We start from the raw sequence: 26,806 nt of genomic DNA on the forward strand, positions 1-26,806 counted from the left end.
TCTGAAGGGAGATTACAGAGAGTTAGTCAAAAATTTAAAAAGGAGGTCCTCGAGAGTAGTAATATCTGGATTACTCCTGGTGCTACGAGCTAGTGAGGGCAGGAATAGGAGGATAGAGCAGATGAATGCATGGCTGAGGAGCTGGTGTTTGGGCAAGAATTCAGATTTTTGGATCATTGGAATCTCTTTTGCGGTAGAAGTGACCTGTACAAGAAGGACGGATTGCACCTAAATTGCAACGGGACTAATATACTGGCAGGGAAATATGCTACAGCTACTCGGGAGGATTTAAACTAGTAAGGTGGGAGGGACACCAAGGGAGATAATGAGGAAAGAGATCAATCTGAGACAGGTATAGTTGAGAACAGAAGTGAGTCAAACAGTCAGAGCAGGCAGGGACAAGTTAGGACTAATAAATTAAACTGCATTTATTTCAATGCAAGGGGCCTAACAGGGAGGGAAGATGAACTCAGGGCATGGTTAGGAACATGGGACTGGGATATCATAGCAATTACAGAAACATGGCTCAGGGATGGGCAGGACTGCACATATTCTACAGGAAGGATAGAAAGGGAAGGAAGAGAGGAGTTGGGTGGTGGCATTTTTTGATAAGGGATAGCATTATAGCTGTGCCTAGGGAGGATATTCCTGGAAATATATCCAGTGAAGTTATTTGGGTGGAACTGAGAAATAAGAAAGGGATGATAACCTTACTGGGATTGTATTATAGACCCCTTAATTGTCAGAGAGAAATTGAGAAACAAACTTGCAAGGAGATCTCAGCTATCTGTAAGAAAAATAGGGTGGTTATGGTAGGGGATTTTAACTTTCCAAACATCGACTGGGACTGCCATAGTGTTAAGGGTTTAGATGGAGAGGAATTTGTTAAGTGGGTACAAGACAATTTTCTGATTCAGTATGTGGATGTACCTACTAGAGAAGGTGCAAAACTGTACTACTCTTGGGAAATAAGGCAGGCTAGGTGACTGAGGTGTCAGTGGGGGAGCAATTTGGAGTCAGCTACCATAATTCTATTAGATTTAAAATAATGATGGAAAAGAATAGGCCAGATCTAAAAGTTGAAGTTCTAAATTTGAGTTGGGCCAATTTTGACGGTATTAGGCAAGAACTTTCGAAAGCTGACTGGGGGCAGATGTTCGCAGGTAAAGGGATGGCTGGAAAATGGGAAACCTTCAGAAATGAGATAACGAAAATCCAGAAAAAAATATATTCCTGTTAGGGTGAAAGGAAAGGCTGGTAGGTATAGGGAATGCTGGATGACTAAAGAAATTGAGGGTTTGATTAAGAAAAAGAAGGAAGCATATGTAAGGGATAGACAGGCTAAATCGAGTGAATCCTCAGAAGAGTATAAAGGAAGTAGGAGTATACTTAAGAGTGAAATCAGGAGAGCAAAAAGGGGACATGAGATAGCTTTAGCAAATAGAATTAAGGAGAATCCAAAGGGTTTTTACAAATATATTAAGGACAAAAAGGTAACTAGGGAGAGAATAGGGCCCCTCAAAGGTCAGCAAGACAGCCTTTGTGTGGAGCCACAGAAAATGGGGGAGATACTAAATGAATATTTTGCATCAGTATTTACTATGGAAAAGATATGGGAGATATAGACTGTAGGGAAATAAATTGTGACATCTTGCAAAATGTCCATATTACAGAGGAGGAAGTGCTGGATGTCTTGAAACGCATAAAAGTGGATAAATCCCCAGGACCTGATCAGGTGTAACTGAGAACTCTGTGGGAAGCTAGAGAAGTGATTGCTGGGCCTCTTGTTGAAATATTTGTATCATCGATAGACACAGGTGAGGTGCCGGAAGACTGGAAGTTGGCAAATGTGGTGCCATTGTATAAGAAGGAAATATATAATTGTTTTGGTATTAGCTAAAATGTGCATACAAGAATGAAATGTGCCTGCAAACAATGGTAGATGTTACAGACAAATAGATAAGGTGCTGTGAGGATGTAGATTAAGCCAGGTATGCTTGTACAAATAGTAGTTATAAGCATCTGTTTCCCACTTCTGCAAAAACAAAAACAAACCCCAATTAAAAGGTCATAACGATCAATATGGTTGAGGAATGGGAGGAAATGTCACAAGTGGGGGAAATAGATAGCAGTGAAGGAGGATATACCTAACAATGGACCACAGCGGGATGTGGTGAAATGGCCAAAATTTGTACTTTGTTATGCACAAGGCCGAATAAGGCAAGAGATAAACAATAGTAATGGGCACCGGGTTGGGAATCCTATATAAGATATGTACTTGCTAAACTCTGCATGCCTATTTTAGGCAACACGCTTGCAAGCATGTAATAAACATACTGATTGCTTCAGATCTTGTCTCAGACTGAAATTATTGAAGTGAGTGAGCTTTGTTTCTCACATTAAGCAATATTGATTGCTACAGGAAATACAATAACTATCTCAATCAACACTACATAAAAACAGAATATCTGGTCCTCATCAAACTGCTATTTGTGGTATCAAGCTGTGCACCCATTTGCTGTCAGGTTTCCCACATAACAAACAGTGATCATCTTCAAAACCGCTTCAGTGGCTTTGAAACATCGAGTGGTCATTGTAAGGCTCTACATGAATACATGTCCTTCTTGACAGAAGAGGTCACAGAGATAGTGATAGGAGATCATAACGGGATTTCAAAAGGCAGAAAGCATCCAGATCCGAACATCACAAAGAGAACTAACCATTCACAATCCACAGGATAATAATCAGCTTCCAGCACATAGAAGTCAACAACAGGAAATCAGTAAGAATGCTCAGACCCTCTGCATCTCCCAGATAATTAAACCTCACCCTCCCATATTCAGGAATGAGCCATCAACAAAACTCAGCCTGGAAATCAGAGGGAAATGCTTCCAATAAACACACTCAATATCCAACACACAGCTCCAGTCACACAGTTCAGCACAAAGCACCGAGTAAACAGCTCTCTCAGCTGGATCTTCTCACACAGCATAAGGGACATTTCCACCCCTGACTGCCCACAGGATAGTCAGACTGCCTGAAGATTGGTGTGGATATTATGGGATACAACTTGTATAAAAGCTGCTCCTTCACTCACCATCTCCTCACTTGGTTTTCAGTCCCTATAGGAAGTGAACCAGCTCTGGAAGAGGAAGAGGAGACAATGTGCAGAGTGGGTGGGCTCTCTGATTGACGTCTCTCACAGTCAATCCAAATATTTCTGGAGCAACATGAGTTTCGTGAAACCTGGGAAACTGACCGGGGAAATGGAGGTGACTTTGAGCAGCAGATCAGGTGGGGATTTAAACTTGTCATTGTCCCATCTGAATAAAACCTCACTTATTGCAGCTGCTGTTTGGATTTTTGCTTGATGTGATCTACTGTCAGTACCTATTCTGTCAACTGTTCCGCACTCCTGAAATCTATCTACTTTTCTCCATCAGTTTCACTTCTCTTGACACCGGGGATTTTGCCACCTTTCAAAGCTTGAGAAATCCAGACAGAAAGACAACACTGACACCTGCAGCTGTAACTAGTTACCACTTTAAATCAAACCAAAACGTTCAGGCTTCAGTTTACAGAGGGGGGGAAAGCATTCTGTACACAGCCTTGGGATTTCATACATTAGAAACTTAACACCAACAGAAATAACATACGCAATTATCCGCTAAGGCTTAGTTAGCACTGCTGATCTGAGTCAAACGTTTGGGGATTTAAGTCGCATTCCACAGACTTGAGTACTGAGGCTGGCACTCCATTGTAGCACTGAGGGTGTGCTTCAGTATCAGAAGTACCATCTTTCAGATGAGTTAAACCAAGGCCTACTCTGCTGTCTCAGTTTCCCATTACACTATACATTGTAGAAGCATAGCCAGGCAGGTAGCATCCAAGGAGCAGTACAGTCGACATTTTGAGCATAAGCTCTTCTTCAGGAATGTGGGAGGAGCCCAAGGTGGCTGAGAAATAAATGGAAGGGGCTGGGGCTGGGGGGGGAAGGTAGCTGGGAATGCAATAGCTACCTTTCATTGCCCCCACCTTCATCAACCGAGTGCATTCCCAGCTATGTTTCCCCCCACCCTCACCCCCATCTGCAGTTCTCATTGTAGAAGGCCAGTGGCCAACATCAATCCAACAATCAATGTCACATGAACAGATTATCTGGTCATTACCACAAAGCTGTTTGTGGGAACATTAATTATGTATCAATTGGCTGCCATATTCTCTAATTTTAACAGTGACTATATTTCCAAAGGTACTTAGTTGACTGCATAGTGCATTATGACACCTAGAATTTGCTCAAGTTGATATATAAATGTAAGTCCTGCTTTCGAAAGGAAACATTACACTTTAATTGAACTGAAAATTATGAAGCCTTTGACTGAGAGAGTATCCGAGCCCAAAGTAATATTGACCAGTATTATGGTATATAGGACTCACTGTAGGATCCTGAGCATCAAGAGATCAGAAAGTCCACATCCGAGAAGAAGATGATCAATGTCTCAGCCCAAAACACCAAGACCAAGGACAGCAATTCCAGGAGCTGCTCAAAACCAATCTGTGAAATGTTCACATTTACAACTTAATTCCCGAACAGTGGGATCTATATAAAGTCAGCTGTACTGAACTGAAGAAGGGCTTATGCCCGAAACGTCGATTCTCCTGTTCCCTGGATGCTGCCTGACCTGCTGCGCTTTTCCAGCAACACATTTTCAGCTCTGATCTCCAGCATCTGCAGACCTCACTTTCTCCTGTACTGAACTGTGTCCAGATAATTGAGTTTGCGCATCGCTGTTAGCCAGAATGGCTGAGAGAACATTACACTCAAATATGCAACCTGGAACAAAATGATCAGCCTTCATTACTGGGCAGAACAACCCACAAGGTCACAACTTAAGGAGGCAGCACTTCGACAGCTGAAGGCTAATGCCCAAAGACAAATCTGAAAGTCAAAGGACATATAGTGGGAAGAGAGAGTTTCAGAGATTAAACAATGTCTGTGTAGTTTTGCATTGCTAACAAGTAGGTGAAATGATCAGTTAATCCATAAACAGGTGTTGTCACAATGGTATGGAAAGTGATTTCACTGAAGCTAAAAAGGAATGGACAACATAAACTATATGCCAAGATTGACATTGGTACAATATTACGTGTGATGTACTCATGAAACTGGCAAAGTTCTTGCAACTAGTCTAACATACCATGCATTGGCATTATCCATTTTAAATTTCAGTACAGCTCCTCAGAATACACCTGAAATATTTTCATGTCTTGAAACAAATGGACCACCTATCACTGGTCCACCAGTGCACACAGATTTACATATGATCACTGCCCACAAGGTAACCAAGCCATCAGCTGTAACACCAAAGATCCAGACCACAACACTGACCTCATACATTTTGGAAATAGCCAACAGAGCTGATTCAGCAAGCTATGTCAAATAATGACCAACTCCCACAGTCCAAGATGATCATCATCATCAGGTGGCCTAAAAAGATCTCCCAATCGGTCATTCAGACACAAAAGACTCTCTTCAAGAATGTCACCTTCAAAGACAAACCATTTGTAATTCCTCAAGCGTCTTATTCAGTAATTTTCATAATTCCTCAGATACTGAAACACTCAATATCCATGTGCAACAAGACCTGGACAACATCCAGACTTGTGCATGTGACTTTTGTAGCACATTAGTACCAGATAATTACCATCTTCAATAAAAGAAAACCTAAGCATCAATCCTTGATCTTCAATGGCATGATTATAGCTGAATCCCCCATTATCACTAATCAGGGACTTATTATTGACCAAACATGGAACTGGATTCACCATATAAAGACAGTGGCTTTGACAGCATGTCAGAGGATAGGAAGCTTATAACGAGTAACTCATCTCCTGTCACCCCAATACCCGTCCACTATCTATAGCGTACACATATCAGGAATGTGATAGAAAACCCTTCACTTGCCTGATTGCATGCAGGTCTAATAACACCCAAGGAACACCATCCAGAACAAATGCTGCTTGATTGGCACTATGGAGAAAGTGAGGACTGCAGATGCTGGACATCAGAGTCAAACAGTGTGATGCTGGAAAAGCTCAGCTGGTCAGGCAGCATCCGAGGAGCATGACAATCTACTTTTTGAGCATAAGCCCTTCATCAGGAATTCCTGATAAAGGGCTAATGCTCAAAAAATAGAGTGTCCTGCTCCTCAGATGTTGATTGGCACTACATCCACCACCTTCAACTTTCATTCTATCCTCCAAAAATGCACAGTGGCAGCAGTGTGTTCCATCTACAAGATGACAGCAGTGACTCATCAAGGCTCCTTGGACAGCACCTTCCTAGCCCATGACCTTTACCACATAGAAAGACAATGAAAAAATCACCACCTGAAAGTTCCCCCCCAAGCCATTCACAATCCTGTCTTGGAAATATATCACCATTCCTTCAGTGTCACTGGGTCAAAATCCTGGAATTCCCTCCCTGATGGCATTGAGGATGTCCTCAACAGTTCACGAAAGCATCTCCAGGGCAATTAAGGATGGCAGTAAATGCTGGTCTAGCCAAAAACTTTCACATCCTATAAACAAAAAAAAGACTTGTAAGACCATATACAAATAAACCATATGGATGTAGTAAAAACTGAGATTGGCATGTGAATAGCCATATATTGTTCTGATATTGATAATGGCATTAGTCAATGAGTCAATCTGTGTAAACTCCATCAATGAGGAGAAAGTGAGGTCTGCAGATGCTGGAGATCAAAGTTGAAACTTTATTGCTGGAACAGCACAGCAGGTCAGGCAGCATCCAGGGAACAGGAGATTCGACGTTTCGGGCACAGGCCCTTCTTCAGGAATGAGCAGAGAGTGTTCAGCAGGAGAAGATAAAAGGTAGGGAGGAGGGACTTGGAGGAGGGGCGTTGGAAATGTGATAGGTGGAAAGAGGTCAAGGTGAGGGTGATAGGTCGGAGTAGGATGGAGGCGGAGAGGTCAAGAAGAAGACTGCAGGTCAGGAAGGCGGTGCCGGGCTGGAGGGATTCGGCTGAGACAAGGTGGGGGGAGGGGGGATGAAGAAACTGGTGAAGTCCAAGTTCATCCCCTGTGGTTGGAGGGTTCCCAGTCGGAAGATAAGACGCTCCTCCTCCGACCGTCGCGTTGTTGTGGTTTGGCGGTGGATGAGTCCAATGACCTGCATATCCACCTATCACATTTCCAACGCCCCTCCTCCAAGTCCCTCCTCCCTACCTTTTATCTTCTCCTGCTGAACACTCTCTGCTCATTCCTGAAGAAGGGCCTGTGCCCGAAACGTCGAATCTCCTGTTCCCTGGATGCTGCCTGACCTGCTGTGCTGTTCCAGCAATAAAGTTTCAACTAAACTCCATCAATCTCAATCATTAAGAGAATCTCTCCCTTCATAAGACACTCCTTTTGAGGCATGGTGCAATAAGATGTTCGATTCTTTCCTTGTCCAAGAACATGATTACATTCTGGTGACTTATATTTCACTGAATTCCTTTTTGTGTGGCAAACTAAAGATACCACTATTGGAATGATTGTCAGCATATTGACTGTAACATTCAACAAGTTGTGTCTGACAACGAACTGCATCTTTCAAGATGTGCAGGAAATGGGCTTAATATATAATCTCTTCACCATCTTCAACTGAAAAGTCTGACTGAATGCACTGTTCATACTGTAAAATCAATGACTGTGGAATATTAAGTGACATACCAAAACTTTCAGATAGCTATGTTATATATACCTGCTCCTCTTTTAGATAACAACTTACTTTCACTGGCAGCTCTCATGTTCAGGAGACCCACAATTCTTGCCTATCACAGTTTCATCAAATGGCTTGATGTGCATTAAAAAAAGGGAGAAATGCTACAAGACCATTCACAATAAGCATGTTCAGTTATCCCAGCATAAACCAGGATAAAACATGTAAGCCAGGATTTCCATATAAACACATGAGCTCATGGAATAACAGTAGTTTATTGTGTCCAGCTTAGTTATATCACATTACAATAAGCAATGGCCCAGTCTGGTGAAGAAAAATGTAACATATCCAAACTGTATGTCTTATGGTCACCACATATTATACAGAATGACAACACCGATACTGAATATATCATACCCCACAACAAATACACATTTGCGAGGGCAGTTAGGACACCACAGAGTGAAGCTACATTGCCAAGTTATGATAACTATACAAGGAGCAGACCTGGTCCTGTTGCACATCCATCAAGATGTTCTTGAATATTGAGACACTATATCTGTTTGCATTCTTGCATGTGTTATTAGAAAAGAGATCCAATTCTTTAAAATTGTGAGAAACAAAATTTCAGTCCGAGTCAAGTTCTGAAGCAGCGAATTTTCTTGATACGTACTTGCAAGAACGGGTGCCTAACGAGTAAGCACTTCGACCTGAGGGTTACATTCTGATTTATGCAGTTCAGCTGCGTCTCTCAGTCCTCCCCTTTCACCCCATTGGTTACTTTTGCTGTACTGCGTAACCTATCACAAGCTCTAGCTTCACTTCGCCTTTGTCTAGCTTCTCTCCGCCTCTGTTTACTTCTCCCATTACTCTAAGCCTGGCGCCCCTTACTCTTACTTATCTCATTCCTTATATCCTAGCATAGTTTGCTGTCTTCGTGCGATCATCCTGCCAAACTAAATTCCATCCGTTGGACACATCACTCGGGCACACTATTTTCCTGTTACTGGTACATCCCGCTACACGGTTGCTCTGCCCTATTAGTCATAGATAATTCTACCTGTTTTCGCTTCTCCTATTCTCCTATGCCTGGAACATCCTGCTCCACGATTGCTCTGCCTTATTAGTCATAGATAATTCTCCTTATTTTCGCTTCTCGTTGTTTAGTATTTGCATGTGCAGCCTAATTTTGTAATGCAAGCTTTTGCAGAAGCAACACCTGTTCCCTTATTCTGTACAATTTTAACCCTATACCTTACAATCTCCCCCTTTTCTTTTTGGCTACTAATTGTTGTCTTCTGCATTTGTCTCATATGTCATCTTAGCATCATCCCCGAGACTTCATTTATAGTGGCGAATTCCTTAAGGTCACCCATCCCTTCGTTGTTCAAGAGGTAGAGTTCTTCTGCCTGATTACTTAAGGTCACCCATCCCTTCGTTGTTCAAGAGGTAGAGTTCTTCTGCCTGATTACCTTTTAGGGACATTTGTTTTGCCAAGGCCGTCTCAATTAGCCACTGCGTTAGCCCTCGTACACAAGGTATGATACAACAGCCAATTTCTGCCAGTACCCCTGCTTCCACTATCAGGGAGGTGAGGATGGAGACTACCACGCCTTTCCACTTCCCAAACCATGCTTCCAGCCATCCCGTGAGTGATGTGTCCACTCCTGAATTCTCAGCCAAGTTTTCCACCAAGGTGGTCAATCCTCGCAAGGCACGAGAGATTGACCCATCAGGTGCTGTATTATTTGGAATAAAGGTACAACAGCTACCTCCTAACATCACACATACACCCCCTTTTTCGGCTAGGATCATATCTAAGGCTAGTCTGTTTTCCTAGGCCATTCTTCTGGTTGCATCAAGTTGCTCAGAAATACCCTGGACCGCATCTCTAGTGTAATTGATGAATCTTTGCTGATTATAGAAAATATGGTTTATCCAGTCCACATTCTTGTTGACCGTTACCCACCAAAATAGGGCCGATTCAAAACCTGCTGCAATCTGGTTGCGGGCCTTGAACTCATTGGGGACCCCTCTAGGAACTCCTATAGAGTCGAGACAAATCCTATCATCAAAGGAAGTATCTAATAACGACCTTTTACTCCTCTCATTCTTTGTTACTACCACCTTCTCCTCAAATGCCAAGGTGAATGGGATTGCCAATTGCACATATCTCTCTAAGTCAGGGGGTAGGGTAGGTTGCAATATTCAGCCTCCACAGTACCACCAGAGATCCACCCGGGGAACCAGGAGTGCTGAGTAATTCCCTCCTTTGTCCGTTTCGGTGTCATTCTGAGTTTCTATACATAACCTCAGCTCCCCCAAGTTTCTAGACCGATTTGTACCTTGTTGACTTATACACGATGTGTGATTCCCGACCGTGGTCAAAAACGGGGGGTAGCTTTCAAATCTATCTTCTCCAAGGGAGGGAACATTAGAGGTAGGGATACACAATTCCTATCATTCCATGCAGTCTTATCCTGATACAGGGCTATCATACTTTCCATGCCCTTCCTGTTTCGGTTCCACCCGAGCAGAAAGGGGACTATGTGGGCAACATGCATAGCAATTGCTTTTATTCAGAGTTTTAACGGTGTACTTTACCCATTCAACCCAGGCATTTGCGTCCCCGTATCCTGTTTCTATTTCAATGGTCTGCTTCAAGTCCTTGACCTCTATAATTTTTACCACTTTTGGTCATTGAGAGGGGCAAAAGGATGTATCTTACTATCAAGTTGTTTAGCTTGTTTTCCATTTCCTACAGCTATTCGGAAACAGCAGCCCGAAAAACACTTCCCAGTGGCTTCAATTACTATCTTTAAATCGTTACTAAGGAGTCGAGACCCGTTTTTACGAGGAAAGGAGTCTTCAGAGGAGGTATTTCTAATGGTGAGATATATCCTGTGGCACTTTTTGTCAGGACAGTCTAGGGCTGGGCAAAAGGGAGCTCTATGGATAGTGATGCCAGCTGGCAGTTTTTGTGAACTGTACCTTGTGTCCGGTAGGGTCTTAAGAATGATTTCGGAGGAACTATACTCCCTCTGATACTTTACATCTGCGCATTTTACTATGCTGCAAGCATCGACCTCTATTACTTGCTGATATTCAGACTCAGGGACCATTAATAATAAATATGGAGATGACAGCATCGTTTGACAAAATCCCAATACTAAGAAGGCTAATATGGTAACCCTAAGCATCCCCAGCATCCTACAATAGTATTGAAGGACTGAGAGATTTAACATGCAATACAATATATAGATATCAAAAAGAAACTATCCTGCGTCCGCATAAAAATCAGTTACTCAAAGTCTTTTGAGTCTGAGTTTCAGTGGTTCTTCCGTCGATTCGGCCGTCCAGACTTCTTTCTTAACCTGGGATTCCACCGGTCCCTTAATCCTGGTGTAGTGAGTCCAGCTTTTCTCCGCCGTTCTTATCGCCTTTTCAGTCGTCAAGAGCCTGGTACGGTCCCTCCCAATCCGGTTGCAATTTAGTTTCTCTCCATGACTTAATTAGGACCCAATCTCCCGCCGGGATGGGATGAACGGCGAATTCAAGGGGCGGAGTCTGTGCCAATAATCCTTGTCCCCTAAGAAACGACAAAGAGGAGGACAAGCCCAGTATATATACTTCTTTAAGAACAGATCTTTAGTCTCCAGGGTCGGCAGTTCCCCTTTCATTCCCAGATAGGGCAGGCCAAACAATATCTCATAAGGGGACAGCTCCATTTCTTTCTTTGGTGCCACCCGCACCTGCAAGAGGACTATAGGTAAACTCCAAGGGAGTCTGGTTTCTATTATTAATTTCGATAACTGCTTCTTGAGTGTCTGGTTCATTCTCTCAACCTTTCCTGATGAGGATGGGTACCAAGAGGTGTGGAACTCCCAGGAGACTCCTAACCCCTTCATCACTCCCTGGAGTACCCTGGAAGTAAAATGAGTTCCCTGATCTGAATCAATGCATTCCACTATTGCATATCCATTGTGTCTTTTACCTTCAATTACTCTGGAGGACCCATCAATGATCAGCCTGGTCCCTGCATGTAGAGGGATATCTCTAAGGTCCATTCTTACTTTAGTCTGATATTCTATAACATCGAAGCAGTCTGAGGGAGCTTCATCCTCCCCTTTCCAGAGAAAGGCAGCTGGATTCAGATAAATGTCTGTGATCAATGTAAGGTCATCCCTCTCTATTAGAATTGCTTCATATTTTAGAATTCTAGAGTCCTTAAGCCACAGCCCTGTTTTCTGATAAAATATGGTCTGTACCTGATGTGGGTGCTGACTATTAAGGCTCCCTCAAAAGTAAGTTTCTGACTTTCTTCTACCAATAAGGCTGTTGCTGCCACTGCCTGCACACACTCTGGCCAGTAATGTAGCTTTCAGTTCTTTAATTAACAATGACTTAATGCAGTCACGTTTTAAATTAGCCATGAATCAATATGACAGGTCACTGAGAATGTGTGAAGGAATCCTGCCAATTAATATTGAGTCAGGCTAATACAATTGATATATTATAAATATTAATTATTAATTATATATATTATATAAATAAACTAATTAATCATTATCTGTAATTCAGGTTGGAAACGTAACAAGTGACTCAAACATTTTAAAAACTGTAATTGCGCAGTTCTGTTTGTTTACCAGTCACTTGTGATTTCTCATTCTGTTTCTGTCATTGTTTTGCTCGAGCACATTCATTTTTAAGAACCTCAACAGATTCCATAGCACCATTTGCAGTTAATTCAATCCCCAATTTGGTGGCAGTATTTTGTCATGAGCGCAAAACTGATTCTTCGTGCCTCTCATCACAAAACTGTCACCATAATCCAAATAACTCTTTCGTTCCCACTCCCTTGGGCTTAAATTTTAAGGATGACCATGCTGCCCCCCGTATCGACTTGGAAAACTACGTCCTCTTTGTAAGGTCCCACCTTTAAATTTATCTCACCCCTCTATCTTTTGAATTTTTTTTCTGGATGTCTGGCCATGATTTAGTTACAAAGTGTACCCTCAGTAGCCCTTCAGCCACTAGCCCTTCCAACACGAAGCATAATCTGATCCCTCCTGACTGAAAGGCTGTTTTCTGTTGACATATAAATTCAAATATTTACAAACCCAGTCTTCGTCCGACACGTACTTTGGCCAGAAGACGGCGGGATGAAGAATGGATTCCTTAGTCCATACAAAGCAACAATATTTAATCATGTTTTTCCCTTGGACAAGTATTATTTTTCCTATTCCACAACATCCTGTCCAACGGACTTTCTGGAGGGATGTTGTCAGGGACCATTTTTTTCCCCGGAGGTTTTTTCCTTACCCTGGGCACAGCCCATATTGAGTTACTTCGTTAGACCCTTATTAACTACTAGAACTCAATCCCAGCCACCAAGGCAGTACTTAAAAGTTAATTTTCCTGCCTTGGTCCATGCATGGAGTTGCCTGGCTCCCTGTGCTTACTTACAACCTTTCACCTGGTTCAGTTAGGCTCTCATTGGATCTCAATCAGTCAAGCAGAAGGGGAAACACACTGCCGAGGAACACGGGACCGTTTTAAAAGGAATGGGACACGTCTTCCCAACCGTCAATGGTGCCTACCCTGCTGGTGATGATGGACACCCCGGACAAGCGCCCAAATTGTGAGAAACAAAACTCACGTATTAATAAATTTCAGTCCAAGTCAAATTCTGAAGCAGCGAATTTTATTGATACGTACTTGCAACAACGGGTGCCTGACAAGTAAACACCTTGATCTGAGGGTTACATTCTGATTTATGCTGTTCAGCTGCGTCTCTTGGTCCTCCACTTTCACCCCATTGGTTACTTTTGCTGTAGCACGTAACCTATCACAAGCTCTAGTTTCACTTCGCCTTTGTCGAGCTTCTCTCTGTCTCTGTTTACTTCTCCCATTACTCTGATGCCTGTCGCCCCTTACCCTTACTTATCTCATTCCTTATATATGACTATCCTGGCAGAGTTTGCTGTCTTCATGTGATCATCCTGCCAAACTAAATTCCATCCGTTGGCCACATCCCTCCTGCGACTGGCACACTATTCTCCTGTTACTGGTACATCCCACTACACAGTTGCTCTGCCCTATTAGTCATAGATAATTCTACCTGTTTTCGCTTCTCACTGTTTAGTATTTGCATGCGCAGCCTAATTTTATAATGTAAGCTTTTGGAGAAGCATCACCTGTTCCCGTATTCTGCACAATTTTAACCCTTTACCTTACAACATTATCCTGGAAGCCTTGTGCATTATGACCTGGGGATCCCTCCCTAAGACTCTGGAGGCTTCCAGCAGCATCTGCTTCTCTCTATAACATTGGAGCCGGAACAGAACCAGGTGGGGGCACTGGTGTGACCCGGGCCTGCGTACAGCAACCCAGTGGGCCCACTTCACCTGCACCTGGTCTGGTCCTGACTCCAACTTTAATATTTGTAGGAGCCATTGCTCCAGAAAATCTACAAGCTGGCTTTCCACATCCTGTTTGGGAAGGCCCGGCAACTGAATATTTTTTCAAGGTCGTCGATGTGCTCCTCCAAGGTCCAGACTCGCTGCTCAAGAGCCTGGACCCGGCCCACAGATGACTCGGCAGCAGTATCTGAGGCCGTGGCTGTTTGCTCCGCCCCTCCACACTGTTCAAGCTTTTCGATTCCTCGGTCATGCTTCTGCAGCACGACCGAGAACGAGTCCCACCTGGTCCTGGATTCCTCAATGAAGGCGTCGATCTTCTCCTGGAGCTTATTGATCCCAGGGATCAGGCTTGCCTCCGCAGGTAAGTCCCCTGAAGCAGCCGCGGACGTCTCTGCTGCTGTGGGAAGGGGTGGGGGAGGGGTCCCTGTCTGTTGCAAACTATATGAATTTTTGCCCTTAGTCATTTTAATTACAACACCAAACTGCCCAAGCTTTGACTGGAGCTGTGTATTGGATATTGAGTGTGTTTATTGGAAGCATTTCCCTTTGATTTCCAGGCTGAGTTTTGTTGATGGCTCATTCCTGAAAAAAAGAAGATGAGGTGTCATTATCTGGAAGGTGCAGAGTGTCTGAGGATTCTTACTGATTTCCAGGTGTTGAGTTCTCTCTGTGTGTTGAGAACTGATTATTATCCCGTGGGCTGTAATTGACGCTGTTTCACTGTGAGAATGTGGCCTTGCTGCACAGCCGTGTTCAGGGAATATTGCCTCTGGGAGATTGTACATAGGAATTGGAGTCGATCGTTTAGTGTCTTGAGAGTGCCCCGTGATTCAGTGAAGTTCAGGATGCATCTGTGACTGAATTCCATCCTCCCGTGCTTTCCCCTTCAAACCTTCAGTGAACAAAACCTGTCAGTCTCAGATTTTATATTAATAATCGATCCGGAATCAATTTTTAGAAGAGATGTATATTTATTGAAATTCTTTGAATGCTTACCGCCTTGGTCATTTCCTAAAACCTGGGTTTAAATTTGATAATTTTGCCCAGCGCTGTGACTGACAGCTAAATTTGGGATGTGTAATCTGAGTGAGTGCAGTATATCTAATATCCCAGAATAAACCAGAACCTTTTAAACAGCTGCACTAAAGCATTATGTTCCTAAATTTTTAGCATTTCCAGAGTCGAGAGTGTGGTGCTGAAAAAGCACCGCAGCTCAGGCAGCACCCGACGATCAGGAGAATCGACGTTTCGGACATAAGCCCTTTGTCTAGCATTTCCAGCCCAGTGAGTTTTCTTCAAATAATTTCAGACACAAAAGCGAGATCTTTCAAAATTTCCAAAACTAAACACGTGCTATAAGGGTAAAACTGGTCTTGATTAACATACTTGAGTTCATAGTGTCAGACAGCCTGTTTTACACTCTGCTTGACTGCCTTTTCCATTGTCCTCAGAACACCTGGAAGATGGGGTGCTGTGCTAAAGAAAGTAAGTAGCCACATTGTCTGCTCCTGCTCACTATCTAGTTTCCCTCACAAAGAGGGTTTGTGACAGTCAAGTTTAATTCCCAGAGCCAAGAGAATAGCAGACTGGCAGTCACTGTGGTACAGTCTGTAACTGAGGAGTCAGCCCTCTCAGCAAAGGAGGAGAAGGAATTGGAGGAAATTATGTTTACTTTTTCTGTTTTACAGAAAGATTGCACCATCTTACATCAGAGAATACAGAGTGGATAGAACTGCAGATAGATCCTGACCATCACCCAAGGAACAACTGCAGAACTGTGAGAAAACATCCAGTCCCTTCACAGCATTGCTGAACACAGAGAAGGCTGGGGAGTGAAACCACCCATCTGGAAATTAGTTGGGTCGGGGAGCTTTGACATATTATCAGATCTGAAACTGGTCAGTGGTATGGAGCCTTCCATCAGAACAACCTTGGTTCGGCTGTGGGTGATCGGTCAGGGTGAGGCTGGGAAGAAGTGTGAGTGGGCTCCAAGTGTGATGAGAGCTTCAATCATTCATCGAGCCTCATGAACTATTGACATATCCTTATGTGTGAGAGCCTAATAGACTGTAAGATGTGTGAGGAGGACTCCACAGGATTGTAAGTTCTCCCAACACGCAGTGTGCACCTTTCTGTAACAACTTCAGTAGAAGAGTTGCATCATGGAACAGAAGCCATTCAAGTGTGAGGTGTGTGAACGAGTCTTCACAAAATCTTCAGCACTTGTGCAACATCAACGAATTCACACAGGAGAGAAACCATTCACATGTGAGGTGTGTGACAAATCATTCTCAAGTTCTTCAAACCTCCGTGTACACAAATGCATTTATAAAGGAGCAAATGTATTCACCTGTAAGGTGTGTAACAAATCATTTTCACAGTCATGGACGCTGCGTGTGCACCTGCGCATTCACACAGGGGAGAAACCTTTCACATGTGATGTGTGCAACAAATCATTCTCACAGCCATCCACCCTCCGTGAGCACCAACGCATTCATACAGGAGAGAAACCATTCACATGTGAAGTGTGTGATAGATCATTCAGGCAGTCATCAAGTTACCGTGCCCACCAACAAATTCACACCGGGGAGAAACCACACAAATGTGAGGTGTGTGGCAAATCCTTCTCTCAGTTAACAAACCTCCGTGCACACCAACGCATTCACACGGGGGAGGAAGCAGTTAAGTGTGAGGTGTGTGACAAAGTCTTCACACAGTTAAGAAGTCTCCTGCTACATCAGACAACCCACACAGGGGAGAAACCCTTCAAGTGTGAGGCTTGTAATAAAGGTTTTGCAACATCCTCAACTCTCCTGATACACCAGAGGATTCACACAGGGGAGAAACCCTTCAAATGTGAAATTTGTGAGATGGCGTTTTCTCAAACATACCATCTATTGAGACACCAGATGACTCACACAGGTGAAAAACCCTTTAAGTGTGAGGTGTGTAACCGAGCCTTCACACAGTCATCATCGCTGATAAAGCACCAACGCATTCACACTGGGGAGAAACCGTTCAAGTGTGAGATGTGTGACAAATCATTCTCAGATTCATCACATCTCCACAGACACCGGCGCACTCACACTGGGGAGAAACCTTTCACGTGTCAAGTGTGTAACAAATCATTCTTGAGATCATCAAACCTCCGTGCACACCAATGCATTCACACTGGGAAAATGCCATTCAAGTGTGAAGTGTGTGGCAAGGGCTTTGCAGAATCATCAGCCCTGCTGAAACACTGGCACATCCACACAGGGGAGAAACCATTCACGTGTGAGGTGTGTGACAAATCATTCTCACAGCTAGGAAACCTCTGTGTGCACAAATACATTCACAAAGTTGAGAATCTCTCATCATGCTAAGTGTGCAAGAAATCATTCTCTGACTCAACATCCTTCTGTACACACCAACATACCTAGAGAGGAGACGCTGTTCTCCAGTGAGGTGAACAACAATTCTTTTTGAGTTCCTCAGATCCCATATTCCATCAGGGGAATCAACTCCAAGGAGGAAGTCTTCAATTGTGAACTTCATGTGGGAGAAAGCAGTTCTGTAATTGCACAGAAGTATTTTATTGCACTGTGAATATTTAGAGTTTTTTAGATAATTTTTAGTTTCGGGATTAAACTTTTTCGTTCATTGGTTAAAAAGATCAAATATCATTGCAAATGATGGAAAAATGTTTTGCTGCAGTTGTACCTGGCATTGATGAGGTGGCAATAATATTGATGGTCTTCCTTTAAAAAAAGGATATACTGTAACTGCATTAGAAGCAGTTCAGAAATGTTTGATTTTACGTGATTCCTGGGATGAATGGGTTATCATGCAAGGAAAGGTTATACAGGTTTGGCCTGGATCCATTGGAGTTTTGAAGAATAGGAGGCAAACTGCTTCAAACACACGTGATTTTCAGGGCATCCAACCGGGTGGATGCTGAAAGAATATTTCTCCTGTGGGAAGAGAGCAGAACAAGTTACAAATACAGGGTCGTCAGTCTTTGGAACTCTCTTCCTCAGGCAGCTTTGTTAAATATTTTTAAGCCAGAAAAAGATCCTTTGACTGCTTCCTCAATCAATAATCTATTGGGGAGAGGCAAGAAAGTGGAGTTGAGGGCACAGGCAGAATAACCATGATCTTATTGAATGTGCAGCAGACTTGATGAAACAAGTGATCTGCTCTTGCTCTGAATTGTTAGGTTTGTATGTATGCTCAGATAAATAGAGAGAGCTTTGAAACAGCATGCAGACTCATTTAGCTGGAGACCCGGTATGTGCATTCCTTGCTGTCACGACAGTCCAGGGAAATGTTTTCTATAGCTATAGCTAAATTAGTTTAAAGATATTTAGTAGCCCTGAAAGGCTGTAAAAACACATTTTCTTTGAAACAACTCCACAGAGGCTGGTATCCTGTTATCAAGTCACCCTTTATATGTGAACAGTCCTTGATGATCGTACTTCCTCTTACAGAATCAGGCACCAGAGTGACAGTATCTCTGACACTCCTTTTCCTTGGAGAGCCTACAGGGTTGTTTTAGCTTCAGGACAAATTCCTCTGACTTGGCATTCGACACAGGCATCATGTAATACACAGGAGCTCGTTTTCTTTGTGCCAGGAGCACCTCACTCAGCAGCAAAAGCATTGAGGTAGCTACTTCTCTGATTCTGAAGACTCAACAATGTTTGACAGAGAGGGTGAGTCCAGAGCATTCCCAAATGTTCTGAGAGGTAGGGCACATTTTGTTCCCGGATCATTTGAGAGTTCATGGCATTCATATGATTCATATGTTTATTGAGGATTGTCCCACCTACCCGAACATTATATGTCACTAGTCCTGACCTTTTGTCAACCATGCCTCTTACCCATGTGGGGCAATTTGCATGATATTTGCATCAAACTTTGGCTCCTGTATTGAACTGTCTCTCTGAGTGGAGTCTTAGGTGGGGCATTAGAGTTCCTGATGTAGTATCACCATCCCCCCCAGATCCAGGAAGATCAGATTGAACCTAGTGTAGAGTCTTCCACGCATTAGCAACTCTGCCAGTGTAATCCTTGTAGTTGCATGACGGGTAGTCCTATAATCAAACAAGAACTGTGACAGCTTGGTATCGAGTGAGGCTGTTTCTTCAATCCAGCCCTCATAGTTTGGACCATTCTTTCTACCAGGCTATTGGATGATGGGTGGTAAGAATCTGCCCATATATGCCAAATTCCATTTGACTTTAAGAAATAACCAAATTCTCTGCTGATAAGTAATGGCTCGTTATCTGTGACCAAGACTTCAGGACTGTGTTCGTTGCAAAACATGCGTGCAATTTTTCTATTGATATCCCAGTGTCTGATGAATGGATGTTATGCATGTCTAACCCCTTTGAGTGGGTGTCTACTTGACTAAGAATATTGAACCCACTCAAAGGACCTGCACAGGTGATATGCAGTTGAGTCTAAGGTTTATCTGGCTATTCTCATGACATAGCTCTTACAATAACTCTTTGTCAAAATCTTCACTTTGGAGACTCCTGGAAGGCCCTGATGAAGTTCAGCCAGTATTCAACAGTGACCTTTGCTTGGGACAGTCACTGTTGCTCTCCATAACAATATGGGGTCTCTCTGGATCCAACAAGGTTTCACTTCTACTTGAAACAGCCTTTTGGTTTCCCCCATTAATACCAGTTGTTTCAGTTTGGAAGGGACTGCCTCCTTCAGTGTCTAAGATCTGATATTGTTAGCTGTATCTGGGGCATATCCAGAAAGTTTAATATCATTACAGATGCTTCCACTGGGATTCCACTGGTAATGTACCTGCTAATGGGAGGCGGCTCAATGTACAGAGGAACCTCGACTATCCAAACAACATGGCGGGGAGTATTTTGTTGGGATAATCGAATGCTAGATAACACAGTTTAGCCAAGCATTGGGACCTTGCAATCTTGCCGGATAATCCGAAATTTGAATAATCAAATGCCGGATAATCAAAATTCTACTGTATTCGCTACTCAACTTCCCTGACAGTGTTTTAACTTATTAGAAACACTTAGTGTTAGAGACTGCTGCCGAGTGCAGCCTGAAGCTATGGATGGCACAGTCTTGTCCTCTTTAAGTAGACCAAGTAGGGATTCGTGATTGTGATTAACACAAATTCTCCTCTATAGAAGAATTTCTTGACTCTAAAATATGACTGCCAATACCTTCTTTTTCTATTTGGGCATATTTAAGCTCTGCATTAGCCAGGTCCTGGATGCGTAAGCTAATAGGTGGTCCTCTCCTTGGGCCACCTATCAGCTGTTACCATTCCAGTGCTATATGGGGAGGCATTGCACATAATGCTGGATCTTTCTTGGGATCATAGTGTGCCAACACCTCAGATGATGACAGCTGTTTCTTTACTTCACTGAAAGCTAGGGCTTGTCTATCTGACCATTTCCAAGGCTCATCCTTTTTTTTAGCAGTTGATGCAAAGATGCAAGGGTGCATCAGCTTATGTCTGAATTTTGCATAAAAATTTACCAGCCCAAGAAATGACCAAATCTCCTGGATAGACATGGGAGCTGGGGCACTTTTGATCACCCTCACTTTTTCTTCCAACAAGTGTAACCTGGTCTTGTCAAGTCTGTAGCCCAAGTAAGTCACTTGGGGGATTTGGAACACACATTTTTCCCTTCTTAGGTGTAAACCTGCTGTGGAACAATGCCTTAGTAAATGTCCCTTGTCAGATTTCCCTATTATCTAGGTAAATGGTGACCTGAGGATACCTTGCAAAAATGTTCTCCATCATCCACTGAAATTTGAACAGACTGATAATACCCCAAATGGGAATCTTGAATATTGGTTCAAGCTGTTATGTTTATTAATTGGGAATTTTGGTCTAAATGCAATTCAAGTAAATGTGCCTCATGTCCAGCTTCATGAAGGAGACCACCACCCCTCCCAACTGCACCAGCTTTGCGTCTAAATCCTCTAGCCGAGAGGTTGGGTATTTATCCAGCTGTAAGAAAAGGTTTACTGTTTGTTTAAAATACCCACAAAAGCAAATTGAACCATCAGGCTTCAAAATTGGTAAGATTGGTATTGCCCATTCCATGAATTAGAAAAATTTCATGCTTCCTTCGCTTTTCAGTCTTCTGATTCCTGCCTCTACTTTTTGCCATAAGGCAAATGGCACTGGTCAGAATTGTTTCCTGGTCAACATGCAATCCCCAGCTCTTCCTGGAAGGCTTCTGGGTATTTAATTAGGACTTCACTCAGGTAGCAGTTTTCTAATTGAAAAATATTGAGTCAATCAAAGTGAATATCTCTTATCCAATTTTGCCCCACTAAGCTTAGGCCCGAGCCCTTTACTACAATCACTGGTAACTGAGCCAACTACATTTCATAAGGGACCAGAACTGAAACTGTACCCTTAATCTGTGACAGTTTGCCGGTGTAGGTTCTCAGTCCAGCTGAGTGAAATGATTGTAACAAGGTGAGCCAACTGGACCTTATAGAATAGGAGTACCCTGACTGTGGCTGTTAATCTGGTCCAATCAGGGAGGCCTGCTTGACAGATGAAAAGGGGAGTGTCAGAGATACTAATACTCTGATACCTGACTCTGAAGAGGCAGAACTATAGTCAAAGGCTGTTCATGTGTAAATAAAGGATTACCAGGCGACAGGATACCTGCCTCTGTGGAATTATTTCACTGGAGTCTGGTGCAAAGTTAAGGGCTGGAATCTAGAGAGCATTTTATTAAAAACTGATATGGCTGCGCTGGTATGCACTGGATGACCATATAACCATTTCCCCTTCCCCCACCTCACCCCAGTTCCAAACTTCCAGCTCAGCACTGTTCCCATGACTTGTCCGGACTTGTCCTACCTGCCTATCTCCTTTTCCACCCATCCGCTCCGCCCTCCCCCCTGACCTATCACCTTCATCCCCTCCCCCACTCCCCCATTGTACCCTCCCATTGTACTCTATGCTACTTTCTCCCCACCCCCACCCTCCTCTCATTTATCTCTCCACGCTTCAGGCTCTCGGCCTGTATTCCTGATGAAGGGCTTTTGCCTGAAATGTCGATTTTACTGCTCCTCGGATGCTGCCTGAATTGCTGTGCTTTTCCAGCACCACTAATCCAGAGCCAGATGTTTATCTTGATTGGTTTTGATTTGGATATTGCTGAACAATTTAACTGTTCCACATCACATGTAAGTGGACTTTCCAGTGTATGAACTCTCCTGGATACTGGCCTATGAACTTAGGTCTTGTGTTTGCATGCCAGCAACAACTATAATGGCTTGCCGGCCAGAACACTGTAAAAACTTTTAACCATTTGGCTGAGGCTTGGTTTTGTTTGGGGCATTGCTGTGGACTGACCTAGAGTCCCTCTAAACAGGATATGTCCTGAGTGAAGCACTGCAACTGCCTGCACTCAAGTGGTGTTCCATAAGCTCTGTCAGACTAATGAGGGTGTCCATTTCCATGGCATACCCTGTAACTTTATGCAATGATAAAGCCTGTAGCACTTGTTTGAAGTCCAGTTTGGCTTCAGCTAGTGGGTGTTTTTGCATGGTTACATAATTAATTTTGTTAATAGTAGTCTGTAAGCATCTCACAAAGGGTTAAACCAAATTCATAGCCCTCTGCCAGTCTTCTTAACCTAGTCAAAGGCCCCAATACAGATTCCCTGGTTTAAATTGCTGAGTAAAAGCGATACCATTTCAGAATTAGAAGAGGGTTGGTATCATAACATTCCTTAACTATGTCAGTCAGTTCTTGAAAGGTTTTAGAGTCTGGAGCCTCTGGGCTAGTTAGCCTCCTAATGACAGAAAAGGCTGTAACTCCACAGGCTGTCAGGAGAATTACTGGTTTTAAAATCTGCTACAATATCATTTGCCTGGGAAAGTAATGCATTCTTTCCACATACTGGGTCCAGTCCTTAATGGCAAGGTTGAACGAGTCAAGCTTCCCAAACAAAGGCATGACGTAAGAAATGCTTATCCCAACTCAAAGATGACTGTTGTGAGTGAGTTTCTTCAGGGACATGCTTTACTCTCATCGCCACTAAAATAACTCAACAGAGGTCAGTAGCCCATCATCAAGTCACAAACAGTCCTTTATCGAGCGGCAATATCTCTCTACTCATCAGAATATCTCTTGACACCTACTTTTTTATATATGTCAGCCAGGGCTCCCTGATTGGACCAGATTAATAGTCCCAATGAGGGAACTCATATTCTATGATGTCCAGCTGGCTGACCTCGTTACAATTACTATGTATTTCATCAGATAAGAGAAGAAACTGTGTAAACAGCATTCTTGGAATCACTAAAAGGATTTTGATCAAAGAAGGTTTTAGATGACACAAAAAGAAACTATTTTTAAAATTTCTCAAAAGAGAATTTAAAATGCTTGAGTCTGGAAAATTATTTTGGAAACTAGGGTGCACCTACAACTAAGAAAGGGGGAGATGGTTTAACTCTGGACTTACCTGACAATTTATTTGTGGAGTTAAAACATGAGAAAGCTACAGACTTGGAGGCAATGGAGTTGAAATCACCATAGACTGTTTTACATCCTGAGCTTTAAAATTCACCTACACAGAACAATGAAAGGCTTCTTTCAAGACAAACCTTTGACTTAAAGTATTGTAAGAAACAAACTTACATAAAATATGATAAAAGGTGATATTTTACATCTTTAAGTGGACATGGAATTCAGCAGTGTTGTAATGGTCTTGAGAAGTTGATTGGAGAATGGGGGGGATTTATTGTGTGTATTGCATGTGTCTGGATCATTATTGAGATATATAACACATTCCATGTGCTATTATTCTGTATTGTGTAAATGAAAACCCATCATATGTGACACATTTTCATTTTCTTCTAGCGGGAAAGTGTTGTGAATACCTCGTCCATTGTTCATGTAGAATGTAAATAGCAGTCTTAGGATTGTAATTTTTAGCTTGTAGGTTAGAATGATTCGAAGTGATAGAACTATAAATCAGGAGGTGAACTTACTTTAGCTGGGTCTGGATGTAAGATTTTGAAAATATATTGTCATGAAACAATATTGGTGAAAAAAACTAATATTTTTGGATTTTATTGAACCATGTTTTGTAAAAGTTCCGTTTGAATTTCTGCTCATTGGATTAGTAAGTCAAAGGCAACCTGAGAACAGGAAAGGGACTGCTTGCTTGATGAACTAAATGAACTTAAACATGTCAGAAAAATGTTCAGCTTCAAGCAATTGTATCTGCCTTAATTACACAATTCAAGGCCTCTTCATCAGTTTTAAAGAAATAAGCTAAAGGTTTGATCTCAGCAGCTTGAACTTAGTATTTGTTGAAGATAAGGTTTTATACTACATATTCTATTAGCACACCCACATGTACGAGACTTCCTTCTACTTCTTCATGATTTGCCTTCCTCCTCATTTGTCTCCATCCTCATTAATATTCTAGTTCCTCCCTTCCCTGTCGGCTCACTCCACCTTCTCATCCATGTTGCAACTTCCTGATCATTGTCTACATCCCTTCCCACATCAATAAAGAGTACTCCAGCTCATTATTGTCCTCTCTTTTTCTTTGGGTTCCTCTACCTCGTTTTCAATATCATCTTCCTTCTTCTCATTGTCTCTGTCTTCCTCTTCCTCCTCATTCTACTTCTCAAGGGATTGTTCAACACAGCAGGACTGGAGGAGGTTACTGCGTGTCTGTGTTAATCCTCTGGAGGAGCTGTTCACCTTGTTCCACTCTTTCTTCACCCTTCCCATCACCTTTTCCCCATTGACCAACACATTTTTCCTTTCCAATTTCCTATTGAATGTCTTGATCGAACCTGCCTCCACCACACTGTCAAGGAGTAGCACTTGCTGTGTGAAAATGTTTTTCCTCATGTGACTTTTCATTTTTGACAATGATTTGAAATCTGCGCCTTTTAGTTTTCAATCCTGACACCAATGGGAACAATTTCTACCTGTCTACTCTGTCCAGACTCCTGATGATTTTGAAAATCTCTATCAAGTCTGCTCTCAGCCTTCTCCAAGGAGATCAGCTCCGATTCGTCCAACATTTCTGTATAACTGGTTTCGCATCCCTGGGATTCTGAGATGATCATGAAGCTATTCTGCACTGTCTCTAATGCCTTCACATCCCTCTAAAGTGCAGTGCCTAGTGCTATATGGAATATTCCACTTGCAGCTAAATGAGCATTTTATACTGTATCTATTCTATGAGAATATAACATTTATGGAACATTTTGAGTTCCAAGAGTAGTTATGCATTCTTAGGCATTCAATTCTGCTCTGCTGTAGAGTAGGGGCTTTTTGCAAGGGTTACAATAGGTCACTCAAGACAGTTGAGGAGCGAGCAAAATACAGTTCCAGTTTGTTGGGCAGAAATAGGAGTGGACTCCATGTTACAAGTGCTGATTTTAGCAGACCTTCAGGAAAGACGTCAAGAGCAATTCACCAGCTCTGTGTAGTAAGGACTGGGATGAAACAGAAAAGATACGAAGGTCACTCATGGCACTCAAAATCCTGCAAGTATTAGCACTTCAGTGCAGCAAAGATCAGTGTTTACCTCATATGACTGATCAAGGTTTAAACTCAGGGAATTTCCAGGGATATATCTGGCTTGCTGAAATGCTGCAGTTATGTTTGTGAATCATTACTGGTGTACAGTTTCAGAGTGCACAGAAGCATGGAAAGTGATTGACTATAACAGGATTAGTCAGTGAGGTAGTTTACAACTGGCTGTTGTGAGAGAGGTTCAAGGCTAGTGAAATGTTGTAATCCCTTGAGAAGTTTTGTAGGATTTGGTGACTCATCATGTCATTCACTTCTAGAGAAAGTTGCAGAGACATCTTTGGGATTTGTCTTGGTTTCATTTGGTGTTTGATGTGCACAGTGGGGTGTTCAATCATGGTCTATCAACCATATTTATTACATTGTTAATTATGGATGTTAGATACAAATTGTACATGTATTGCAGGTAGAATGACTGTCTGAAAATTGTACCGTAAAGTTATTGTTTTCACAAAATTGTGGAATCTTGAGGCTTTATTCTTTCAGTAAGTTCCATGGATCTTATCTTTTGAATACTTTAAAATCAAAAGGAGCTTGGCCTCTTACCAGATGGTAACATCATATTGGTGACCAAATTTGAGATCATAACAAACAGATTTAAAATACCTGCCTGCTTTTGTCTGTATGCCCCTATTGATTAAGTTGAGAATGCCTCATGTTTTATTAATCACTTTTTCAATTTGTCTTTCTACCTTCAATGATTTAGGCACCTGATACACACAGGTACCTTTGCGCTTGCACATCTTTTAAAACTGTACCTATATTTTATGTTGGCACTGTCACTGTCTGCTGAGTATACCAACCTGTCTGTGTTCTTTTGACATTCTACTTGTTATGAAGTTGAAGGTGTGTTCTGTACCTTAAAGAGAGAGCCAATGCTGTTCCGAACTGGGAGATAACAAGCACCTGTGTATACAACTGGATGGCAGTCCCAGAGCGTATTGGGAAAATTGAAAATATGTAACATTTGGCTGTGAAATGGAGACCTGAGTTTTGGTTGCTGCTTTGACGAGGAGAGGGACACGATGGAGAGAGGGAGTTGAGAGGGGAAGGGAGTAGAGAGGGAAGAGGCACTGGGGAAAGAGGACTGGGGGGGTA

At 42.6% G+C, this 26,806-nt stretch overlaps 2 protein-coding genes across 4 annotated transcripts in view; one reads left to right on the forward strand and one right to left on the reverse strand.

The window, feature by feature from the left end:
• LOC122541193 (zinc finger protein 184-like) overlaps positions 1-26,806 on the reverse strand; it is a 143,634-nt gene that overhangs the window by 46,097 nt on the left and 70,731 nt on the right. The gene's annotated exons all lie outside the window — the stretch shown is intronic.
• LOC122541601 (zinc finger protein 271-like) lies at positions 3,171-21,993 on the forward strand. 3 transcript variants are annotated; one of them, XM_043678469.1, is made up of 4 exons: positions 3,171-3,294; positions 10,488-10,612; positions 15,597-15,630; positions 15,834-16,303. In XM_043678469.1, the coding sequence occupies exons 1-4, from the start codon at positions 3,231-3,233 to the stop codon at positions 15,956-15,958; spliced, it is 348 nt and encodes a 115-aa protein (XP_043534404.1). In that variant the 5' UTR covers positions 3,171-3,230; the 3' UTR covers positions 15,959-16,303. The 3 variants fall into 3 exon arrangements, with proteins under 3 accessions (XP_043534404.1, XP_043534402.1, XP_043534401.1); XM_043678467.1 differs by lacking the exon at positions 3,171-3,294 and having other exon boundaries at positions 10,492-10,612; positions 15,834-21,993; XM_043678466.1 differs by lacking the exons at positions 3,171-3,294; positions 10,488-10,612 and adding an exon at positions 15,329-15,429 and having other exon boundaries at positions 15,834-21,993.

The sequence above is a fragment of the Chiloscyllium plagiosum genome, chromosome 37, assembly GCF_004010195.1.
Source record: "Chiloscyllium plagiosum isolate BGI_BamShark_2017 chromosome 37, ASM401019v2, whole genome shotgun sequence".
In the NCBI taxonomy this organism is placed as follows: Eukaryota; Metazoa; Chordata; class Chondrichthyes; order Orectolobiformes; family Hemiscylliidae; genus Chiloscyllium; species Chiloscyllium plagiosum.